The sequence below is a fragment of the Haliotis cracherodii genome, unplaced genomic scaffold, assembly GCF_022045235.1.
Source record: "Haliotis cracherodii isolate W230 unplaced genomic scaffold, xgHalCrac1.p SCAF_9, whole genome shotgun sequence".
NCBI classification, from domain to species: domain Eukaryota; kingdom Metazoa; phylum Mollusca; class Gastropoda; order Lepetellida; family Haliotidae; genus Haliotis; species Haliotis cracherodii.
This window is the reverse complement of record NW_027266343.1, coordinates 37,673,088-37,685,175: the sequence shown is the minus strand read 5'-3', so window position 1 is coordinate 37,685,175 and position 12,088 is coordinate 37,673,088. Positions and strand designations below refer to the sequence as shown.

The 12,088-nt window shown below is 37.7% G+C and overlaps 1 protein-coding gene across 8 annotated transcripts in view; it reads right to left on the bottom strand.

Moving 5' to 3' along the window:
- The window catches only part of LOC139452206 (nucleolysin TIAR-like), a 218,281-nt gene that overhangs the window by 55,880 nt on the left and 150,313 nt on the right, over nucleotides 1–12,088 (bottom strand). For 5 of the 8 annotated variants that reach the window (XM_071233588.1, XM_071233591.1, XM_071233589.1 and 2 more), the window contains 2 exons: nucleotides 3,216–3,236; nucleotides 2,644–2,731 (listed from right to left, as the gene is read on the bottom strand). In XM_071233588.1, coding sequence (XP_071089689.1) covers nucleotides 2,644–2,731; nucleotides 3,216–3,236 — 109 coding nt within the window. The remainder of the gene's footprint in view (nucleotides 1–2,643; nucleotides 2,732–3,215; nucleotides 3,237–12,088) is intronic. The other 3 variants (XM_071233590.1, XM_071233595.1, XM_071233593.1) reach the window with 1 other exon arrangement.

Here is a 12,088-nt window from a genome sequence, read left to right as displayed (position 1 = left end):
TCGTCTGGTACTAACTTTGAATATTTACATGCCACCATCAAACAGATGGAATATTGCAGAGTGCAGCATTAAACAACAAATAACAAACCAACTAAAAAGCACCTGGAGCAGTCAGGCGTTTAAGGAAATCAGCTTCATAATCTACCCGTCATCATCCGAGTTAAATGGGCATTGTAGATGCATTGTAGCTGAATGATGGGAATCACAACAATTTAGGCGTCACTACTATCGGGTGTTAATACACTAGGCATCTTAATAATATCTTAACATTGCACACTGTCCTTAACTAACCATGATAGATAATGTTGGAAAAATTCCCTTCCTGCCCTGAGATCAAGACAATCTGACTTCAGTTCCCCTTTCTCATAAAAAAACAATAAGGTTGACTATTTTGGTAACCAAATACCCTAATTGGCAGTGTCTTTGCCGCCCCCTTCTGGAAATGATAATCTTTGTAAAGGAATTAGTTGAATGCTGAAAGAATCTCGTAGCATTACTGTCAATGTACACCAATTTGCATGTCTGATGACGAGCTATCAAGGGACACATACACACAGACAGGCCCAACCACAGGTATCACAAACTTGGTATCTGCCAGACTGCATTGTAAATACCAACTAAACTCCTTGACAATTCCCAGAGGCAAAGATCTCCGCCCCTTGATGTGACCAAATCGTTTTGGATTAGTACAAGCCCAAAACAGGCAAGGATTAACATTATCGTTTTACAAATGTGCTTCAATCATTACCCAATGACTGTTTTTGTAAAGATGTTGCCAAAACAGATTGATCCAGTAAATGAAATATAATCTCCATTTACAAAAGTATGTATTTTCTAGTTTAAACTACCATGATGCGATGAAAGCAAATTTAATCAACGTAATTCAGGTTTAATTAAAATGTCAAATGTATATGCAGGAATAATTCTTCTTCAAGGACTAACTTCAAAAGGTTAAAAGACAAAAATTTAACAGGAAACCTAAAATGGTGAATAAATTGATTTTATAAGTGAAAACAATCACAGCTAAAGTGCAGTGTATGTTTATTTTTTGGGTATAATTCATGTTTTTACACATTATTAAATATTCCCAACATATGCACCGTTGGTCAACAGTCATGTCCAATTTGCATCCAGATGTTCCCTCCACAGCATGAAGCTATTTAATATCTGGTTCTTGACTTGAAGCATTGATCAAAACACTCCCAACATACATTATCCAGCAGTTTCCATTGTCCTACTGAGAGGAAGTAGATGAGAAAGAGACCATGAAACATGTTCAATTTAAATAAATTAGTTTCTCATTGTACATGAATTTCAATTTGCACTGTTTATTTTGATAACTGGTTTCTCAGTTCTGACTATTATTTAGGTCAATTCAAATTAAATATTAGTAAACTGGACTTTCCTCAAATGTATGGCTTTGGAACATATAATTAATGTTTGTGACCTTGGCACAATTACCTAGTAAACAGATGGAATGATAATGACTGAAAAAAGTTACATATTAGTTTTTAGCTTTGCATTGATGTTTTTAACCCAATGGGTTTCGGAAGCGAATGTTAAGCAAATAAAGTACTTAAGTCCCCATTTCTACACTAATCTCTTGACAAAATAAATCCCCAATAACAGGACAAATTGTACTATGGAGATTTCAAATGGCATTCATCAATTTGTAGTAGCCTTAGTTAAGATGTGTCCATTATTTTTATTCCTGCCTGCTGACGTTTATATGCTTCATTACTTTTCCTTATGCAGCCATAGAAATTTGGTGGTTATTTTTAAGACTAGTCCAGATGACTAGTGTCAACCTTAATTCACTAGTCCTCAGAGTGTGTACCTAGTACTGCTTGTACAAGAAAATAATGATTACTATGTTTACATTTATCAGTTTTGTACAGTTTCAATTTGTGGCAAAACTTCAGCATTGAGAACTGGCTCAGAATTATAGCCCTCAAATACTATCTGGACTATCACAGTGGACTTTTACCTGTCCTCAGCACAATTTTTCGTCTTCGGCTAGCATGAATTTTGAAGGCTCCTTATAAATATTATCTCTTTCCTATGCCTGTCCTAGTAGGCCTGATTGCCATTCACCAAACTTACCCTATCAAAGAAAGATTTAAAAAGGACCTCATTAAACCAGCTGTTCAAGAGTGATTGACCATAGAAATATTTTTGATAGTTCATGAACTCACATCAGATCTCTGTAATAAACTAACCATATCATAAATGAATTGAGACTTACCTTCCTGTAGGACTATACTGCTCTACATTTTCTAAGGACCCAAATAGTCATCATTAGTTAAAGGTGTGATCCTTAGCAAATGTTGAGTAGGATATATGCCACTTAAACCATCTGAAGCTTGGGTCCCAAGACAATCCTACCTTAGTACATGCAACTGTCGTAAGCATAAGACTTACGATAGTCGTAGTGGTAAGATTGCAATGAGGCATAGGTCCACGGGTAAGAGGTGTATGAATAGATTGTAGAAATGGTTTACATTCAAAGATGAACAGTTTTGACATCCAGGGTACATTTCAGAATCTTTTGGGGTTTTTCCAGTTTGCAAACAATCTTTGAAAAGTGAACACATTGCATTTTCCTGCCTTCATGTCTACACCACTCCCGGGATAAATACTTACGAGATTTCTCCAAATACTTTGAAAGCTTCACGTAACTGGTGGCCCTCAATATCTGGACTCAGATCCCCGACAAATATGTGAAAGTGTTCTGGAAGAGAAAGGAAATCAAATTATGGAAACCGCACACCTTGACTCACGCCCTCTCATTTACCAGAGGGAACGTTACCATTGTCAAATCAGGATAAGCAGCATCCTATCAAACATGTCCCTTCCCCCCTTCAAACCTCCCCCATCCCGTCCCCCAAAGTTACCCACAATCCATTTCTTCTTTTGCAGACCCACCTTGTCCTGGGACTGTAATTTGTTTGCGCCACCATGTATCAAGTCTCTCATGGAATGAAGTTCAGTTTCAAAATCTGTACTTATCACAAAACAGAACTTGGTTCTCTTACTCCAACAAAAAAAAAAAATAAATAAATAAATTCTCTCCCCGTTTTGGCTACTGGTAAATATCTGATTTCTTTTTTCATTTTTAAAAATTTCTCTCCCTGTTTTGGCTACTGGTAGATATCAAATTTCTTTTTCATTTTTTTAGGTGGGCAGTATTAATGAAATAAGTAAGACACACATACCATACGTTGATCTTAACCACTCTGAAATGCAGGAAAGAACCTCATCAGTCAAGTAATAAAATGTGGAAACAACAGAATTAGTACTAACTAGTGCACGAACATCCAAAGGACAACACGGTCCCAAATTTCAACACTGTTTTGTAATTTTTTTTCCGGAAAAAAACAAACACAAAAACTCAAGCGACTTTTTCCCTTTTTGAGTTTCCATGTTAATTTGACAAAACAGATCCAAGTATCTCCCTCCATGTGGAAGTGTGTTCATCAGCATCAAAAGTTGTTGGGAGTATATCCTGTGTCCAGATCTATAAACTGAGTGCAGTTTATAACACTTTCATCAGGTCAAATTTCCACAATGTTAACTCAAACCATGGATTAAATTGATGTTCAATTATAATGTTGGTTTCATTAGTAGGTAAACAGTTTAACCAAATTAGGGCAATTTAAACATAACAGACGGTCCGATATTATGGGCACGGAAGTAGAGAAACTGTGCATCTTCTCTCATGTGATGACTGTCTTTCAAGTGTGAGTGAGTGAGTATGATTTTACGCCACATTTAGCAATTGTCCAGCAGTATCACAGCGGGGGACACCAGAAATGGGCTTCACACATTGTATCCATGTGGGAATCGAACCCGGGTCTTTGGCGTGACGATCAAACGCTTTAACCACTAGGCTACCCCACCATCCCTTCTCTTTCAAGAAACGAATGCGGATCCTTTATCTGGAATAAAACTGCATTAAAAAAACATAGAACAAAACCAGCATCACAAGATATCACGCTGTAACTAAACCCTGTATTTACACACAAAACATCAAAGTATCACTGTTCAATGTCCTTGTCACCTACTATGAAGTAATCTGTCACATTCAGACCAAACTAACTAAAGACGACATTTAACGCATCTTCAGCTTCACAGAGTACCTCACTTGCATATGTTGGTTGGTCCAGCTTCCCTCCCCATCAATCTAACGCCCGTGAGCAGATTGGCTCTTGGCAAGGATCGCGACCTTGTCTGTTCAATATTAACTCACTAATGGCACTAAACAGTCTAAATGTTTGGACACAAAGATCAGTTGAGGCGCAGGTGAAAGCTATTGGTGACAGAATAACCTCCGTGATTCCAGACATAGCTGGACCAATATAGACCCATCACTGCCAAGCTACATGTTGGGGATAGATCCAAGGCAATCTTAAGCATGTTGTCGAGAGTCCTTGAAGTCTGACTTACACACATGGCTTCTTCAAACACTATCACTCACTTTCTCAACGTGGTGTAGCAATGCATTCAAGATGTTAGGTGATAAAAAGAAAAATCTTGAGAAAAATATTCGGAAAATTCAAATTGAAATTACATCCCAATTAGGGTAGTGGAATCGTATTTCCACTGAAAAACATTTAAAGAAGGTTCTGTGTATATCATCTTTATGCAAAATCACTTAAGGCTCATCACATTCGGCTCCCGTAGGAATACCGATACATAAAAGATTTGACAAAACTCACGTTAAAGATAATTTTTGACACTTAAATATTTCTACTTTTATCCATCAACTTCTTCCAGATTTCTTTTAATTCAATTTATTTCAAAACCACCAGTTTTCATTTACACCTTTAAGACTCTAAAAGGTTAAGGACTTGCATAGTGCAATCAATTACACATGATGTTAAAGCTTAAACATAATCTGCCAAATAAAACAGTGGTGAACTGTTTGCTGACGTGGTAGCAACACCCACTATGATCACTGCAGTTGATAATGAGGTGGTCAAAATGCTTATAAAGAAACAATTTGTGATTATTGGACTTGACATTCACAGAAGTAAATTAAACTCTACATGGAGCATAACTGGGGTGTTAACCAAATTACACCATTATTTGCCAAGTCTGGTTTGACATCACACAAGTGCTCGTACTTGCTGATCAAAGCAAGTGCACCTATTGTTTTACAACAGCTACTGTTAACTGCAAATCATCCACATCTTCTTTCACATAACTGTGCAGTGTTAAAGTGAGGCAGTGAGTGAGCATGGTCTCACGTCGCTTTTTTGCAATATTCCAGCAATATCACGATGTGTTGTTGTTTAACGACGGGGGCCTCAGAGGATCTTGGCGTCCTTGACATTTTCAATCTTAATTTGAATATCGGATCCCAAACATTGGTAATTTCCAACAGTGAGTGAGTAAAAAATTCAGAAAACTTTGCATCAGCATTATTTCAGCCATTTAGCAATAGTATTTGTTAACCTTAAGGTTATGATAAGGAGCCCTTGATTTTCATTCTTAATTTTGAAAATATTGAAAATAATCAGTTATGATGACGGGAAAAGTAGGCCACCATTTTGAACCAGACACAAGAATGCTGCTTTCCTTGGCAGAAAAGAATATATCAATCTTACAAATTACACCGAAATGAAGAGATGAATTCAAGCATCAATATTTAATTTAAGTAATTTGTTGCAAAAGGAAGACATGGGAATAAATCTCAGCTGGATTTAGATTAGTAGCTGGATTGTCTGCCTGCGTAACAGTTTGAAATTGTTGAACACGAGTTTCCACCATATTCGTTTAAAAGTTAAAGTGTTTCAAATTAAGTCACCAAATATTGGGCTGGTTTGATGGCCGGACATTGCAGCTATGCTAAGGGTGTGACTCCAGTTTCCACTGTACGAGTACTTTAGAGGCCTCTTGGGTTTTAACTGCTTAAAGTGTTCGTTTGACTTCTCTGATGCATACTAGGAATGAGACTGTCTCCCTCGTTAATTCAATTTCGACGATTTTCGACCCTATAATCAACAGCAATCTTCAGAAGGCAGATTTTTTTTTACAACATGTAATAATGTTATAAATACTGATAGACTTGAACGAGAGAGTTCGCAGGAAAGAATTGATTGACGACAGATCAAAGGTGTTATTGACAAGCTTATAAAACAAACTCCAATCTGGCTTCATCCTATTGCATTCAAACATTACGGATTAGGGGGATATGAAAAACACGCGATACAATGCCTGGGTAATGGCGAGGACAACGAGCATTCACAAACAGCTACAACAGACACTACGAATTAAATGCAGCTGTATATTCCTTAACTGAATCAGACTATGACCCTCAAAGCCTGCCGCGAATTCAGAAAAGCTGTGATGAAAGATTACCCTTAGAATAAAATCTACAGGAGAACTAGATCTAATTGGTGATCAACTAAAGGCTAGGGCTGACTGCATGGTGGCTGTGTTTCAAATCACTTCTAACGCGGATGTATTGGCAGGCCAGTCCAATCGCCTGCTCTCCAACTCTCATAATTGAAGATAAGTTACTTTCCACAAGGGAGAGATAAATCGTAATGTATGGAGGACAAGGGTTTTATTACTCCCTCTATTGGTTATTCTTGGAACTGAAAACCCCTACAATGCAACGGTACAAGTAATCATGGTGGATTACCATATCTGCGAGTGCTTGGTGACCAATCTTTGGCTCACATACCATCACCTCCAGAAATCCCCTCTTAATGACTGCCATAAGCCTGATATGCAGTCACTCCATTGGAAAAATGAGGAGCTTTTAACATGAAATTAGCATGGCAAATATTTTGGTCAATCTAAAAAAGAGTGACAATAATTCTGTTGCTAACAGCAGAATTAGGAAGTGTGCTGATCACATAATGACAAAAAGGAAAATTTCAAAAGAATTTGAATATCCTGGAGCTCTCTCTTGAAAGACAAGAGTTTATTGCGATTCTAGTCAAGGGAGGTAACTCTCCTTCAAACTGATCATTGTAAAGGCTTTGGATTTCAATTGTCTTAAAACCTGTTTAGGAATCAAATGAGTTGTCGACATGATTGGAGTATAAATGAAGAGACGTCTTAGAAATAAAAACAGAGCATCAGGAAAAGCAGATTTGGAGCGATTTGAATAGAATTCACAACAAATTGAGAATGTGTTAATCAAACTTTACTCTTCATTTCAAAATTGTCACCTTTGTTATGTTTTTCAAGAAATTTTCGTAATCTTAGTGCCGTAGGCTACTCTGAAATTCAAATTAGAAAAACACTTTTTTGAGCATGAACCTCTGAGCAATTTGTTGACTTTAATTAGCTTTGCCTTAGGCTTAAAGAGTGAGTGCCTCAGCAATAATTTATAAGACAAACCATTTCTCGGGGGTAGCCAAATTCTACAGTTATTTCTTCACTTAGTACAGAATACGACAGGCCAACACCTTGCTGGGGATTTCCAAAACTGATTAATGAATAATTAACAATCAATCAATACACCCATCCTGACAGCTACTGGAAAATTTTGATAGTGAAAAATTCCCTATGGTGCGAAATGGATAAGTTATGCATCGGCCATCACAACGAATGGCAAAGCTGTTGAATTTCCCCCGCCAGTGGCAATCTTCACGTGTCAATATTTGCCACGTAATAGATTATATTTAACTTCCCAAGTGTCTCCGATCTTGGACGGAAAACACAATTTGGGATTTGAAAAGTGAGAATTTGCAAAATCATCTTTGTAATCACAAGACTGTGTAGCGCTGGAGTAAAGTGTGAATCAGGATGTATCCTTTTTTCAAAATGATTAATGTCTGCAAACATTTCAATTGATATTTTCCTTCTATAAAACATTAGATATATGTGATAGGGAAAACCCCATAGATATTGAATTTCCTCAGCCATAAACTTTACCACTTTAATTTTTGTCTTGAAGAATCTAGAAATACAACTCACTAACATTGCAAATATTTTAACACACTGAAAATCCATAAAAACATTATTTCCAATAACCATGGATAGAAAATCATTATTCTTTAAATACCGTAACAGAATTGGTAAAATAAATTAAAAAAATATTCCTCCAAGTGATGACATTCAATCTGAAAGATTTCTCAGCCATCCAACAACAATGAGATGCTCTGGTTAATGTAACAGCTCAGGATTTTTCTACTGATTTTACTTCATCAAACAAAACTGTGATGTAAAATTCCAAAATACCAAAGTTGTGCTAAAAGCAGCATCAAAGAAAAGTGTATCATCTGTTGTAACTTTATCAATTAATGAAGCCTGGAGAAGAAACTACTGGCTTCATCAGCTTGTCCGGACCACCGGCCAGAAATAACAAGCGCTGATATGGAAATCAATGCATTCGGTGGTTGAACCAAGTGCGCAAACGTGAAACTTCCGTTTCTGGAAGTAGACAATGTTAACATACAACCTACTTCCTACTTACAATGTTCAAAGCACATGTCTGACCACCGGTAAACACATGACGTACTGGTTCCGTCACAATGGTGCCAGCATGCATGGACTTGAACCAGAGTACACTTAAAGGTAATTTAACAACTGACTTTAAAACTTACAAGTTTTGGTGGTTGTTTTTTTTATCCAGTCCAGTGGTGAGTGAGTGAGTGAGTGAGTATGGTTTTATGCCGCTTTTAGCAATATTCCAGCAATATCACGGCAGAGGACACCAGAAATGGGCTTCACACATTGTACCCATGCCGGGAATCGAACCCGGGTCTTCGGCATGACGAGCGAACGCTTTAACCACTAGGCTACCCGACCGCCTAGTCCAGTGATGAGAATTAAGGGGCTCATGGATAATTGTGGTCTTCTCGTAAAGTATTTGAATCCCTGACCTTATAATGTTAATATTTAACATTAGAGTTATGATAAAGAGCCCTTACTTTCAAGCTTAATTTTGAACACTGGCATCAATATTTAAATATTCAAATTTTATCTCTAAGAAAAACAATTCAATGATGCTAAATTATGTTGTTTGTTGTCAAATGCCACACTCAGCCATATTCCAGATATATGAAGGCGGTCAGTAAATAATCGTGTCTGGACCAGACAATCTAGTGATTGACATCATGAATATCTATCTACACACTTGTGATATGATGACATGCATCAACCAAGTCAGCAAGCCTGACCACCCGATCCCGTTAGTCACCTCTTACAACAAGCATAATCCCCTTTTATGACAATCATGGGTTGCTGAAGACCTATTCAATCCCGGATCTTCAAGAGTCCACTGATGTTAGAAGATGGAGAGTAACATGTGGCATTGCCAAGCAGTTCAACTGGGATTCGTACCACCAACCATTAGTCTGATCCAACAAAGGGATAACAATAAAGAGAATAACCCACAGTGCCACCTCTCCACAGCATTAGTCATGGCTTATCTGGAAGGGCAAACTGTTTTCTCAAAAACTTGAATTATGTTAAAAATACACACTGGTTCAAATTGAGCCGTGGACAAGTTGGATTGAACTACTAATGCCATTGTACCCTACAGATATCTAAGGAACAATTAATCAGTCACTGTAACATAAAATGATATGTGATCATTTTAAGATGATAAATGCAGCACCTTATGATATGCAAAGTGACAATTTTAAGATAAATGCAGCACCTAGTGATATGCAAGGTGACAATTTTAAGATGATAAATGCAGCACCTTATAATATGCAAGGTGACAATTTTAAGATGATAAATGCAGCACCTTATAATATGCAAGGTGACAATTTTAAGATGATAAATGCAGCACCTTATAATATGCAAGGTGACAATTTTAAGATAAATGCAGCACCTTATAATATACAAGGTGACAATTTTAAGATGATAAATGCAGCACCTTATAATATGCAAGGTGACAATTTTAAGATAAATGCAGCACCTTATAATATACAAGGTGACAATTTTAAGATAAATGCAGCACCTGACGAAATGCAAGGTGACAATTTTAAGATGATAAATGCAGCACCTAAGTTTGGGTGGCAACTCTGGAGTTATAATGATGTAATGACCTGTTGGAGGACTCCTCAAGAGCCTTCGGTCTAACTGTAAAGTGCTACAGGACATAATGAGTATATTATTCTCCCAGCTTCACAGACTTGAAACAGCTCGGAGGATTCAGCTGTTGATGATCCTACTTTTCCGGCGAGAAACGTCTGAACGCAAACTGTAATAAGGCGTAACTATGTCTTAAAAGACAGATTTCAAAAGGTCAAGTCTCCAAGATGAAAATGAGTCCTGTGTATAGCAACAATTCTAACTGGCGGAATGACAGAACCGTCTCGTGAGACACAGCCCCGCACCAATGTGCATGCAGGGAGCCACCACCAGGTGGCGGGTGACACTGAGCCTAATTACGCTGGAGATGCGTGGAATACCAACCAAGACACCTCAGCTCATCTGGTCCTTGGCCAGACACGCCAAGATTTGACCTAACTGGACACAAGGCCTACACATTCTGCTGACCATTGACAATGAAAATCTGATTACATTGCAAAAAATATCCTTTGAACCTTCCAGGATGCATTCATGGCTGAGTTTGTGGAAAGAACAGGATGGGAGACAGAATCTAATTTGAAATACACTTGAGAAAAGCCAGTTGAATATCGTACTGTAGCTATGTACGCCTTTCCTTTCAGAAAATACAAAAGAAATGAAATTGAACGGCTCAATACTTCTTCTGTACTTTCTTGTCTAGTCATAAAATACATTTGGGTTGAAGATTTCCAGTAAACTTGTCAGTCAGCAGGAGACGCTATTCATTCAAACCCACGCAAATCTACAACACACCGATATGATAAAAATATTTACCCTTCATATTAAATTACTTGCCAGGTTTTGACACATAACCTCAATGATAGTTCCATAATAAACAGTAATTTAATTCAACACAGAAATCAAGCAACATAAACTGTTTGAACTAACAAATCAGCCTTGTAATTCACCAAAATACAATTTACATCCGGCTTCAATAATTTGTGGTGAGAATGAAGGAATTAAAGCGCTACTTGTGACAACAAATCAATGGATTGGAAGACTGGTGATAGGAGAGCCACCGAGAAGGGAACTCATGACATACTAAACAACCCATGAAAGCTGCCTTGCACAAAATGTCCTTTTCCCTGTAACAGCTCTGAACAGATTCCAACCAACAAAAGACTTGCCAGCCCCAACGTCTTTGTTGTAGAGAGATGTCGAAACCTCCTGCAAATGATAGACTCTCTGGAGGCAAGCCTTACAAATGGCCACACTTCGGAATTTTTTGTCCTTCTCTGGGTACTCGTAAACTTGTCCGGGCTGAGATAAAACTCTGACATGAATTCGTTTTTTAATTCCACCTGCTTCTTATATTTCTTCCATTGGGCTTCATGCAGCACAGGGGATCAAATTATGAAACAGGTCTTTTATGGAAATTGCCAGTTTGGGAAAAGACACAAAGTTCCGGAACTGAAGTTCAGGCACTGTACAAATGAGGCAACCTTTCGTGCAGGGTGACAAAGATGAAGCGTTTAGCATGCATGTTGCCCATATGATTTGAAGCAATATGTTATCCTCAAAAATGTCCCATGATGAGAGATCCAACTGAACCCATGAGATAGGTTTCTTAATGCCTCCTTTATCCTTATGTCAACAACATGCAATTCATTACGTTAAGCTTTGGTCATAAGAAACTAAAGGGAGACCATAAAATAAATCACTCTTATCTCTATTGATGTGTTTTCTAATCATGTCACTAATTCAAACAAGGGCAGGAATAATGAAATTGATGGTTGTTATGCTAGAGGACCATGAAAACACTTTAATGTTGCCATGAAACTGAGTTCTAAAGATTCAAGTAGCGCACATCTCTGTATTTCGACTATGGGCCTGGACTCTGGCCTCACGTGGCAATCCTAATGATGCGACTATCTTAACTCTAGGTTAAAATGAGTGAATATGGTTTTATGCCACTTTTAGAAATATTCAAGCAATATCACCAGGGGCAACACAGATTTGGGCTTCACAGATAGTACCCATGTGGAGAATTGAACCCGAGGTCTTGGGAGAGACGAGCGAATGTTTTAACCTCTAGACTATCCCGCCT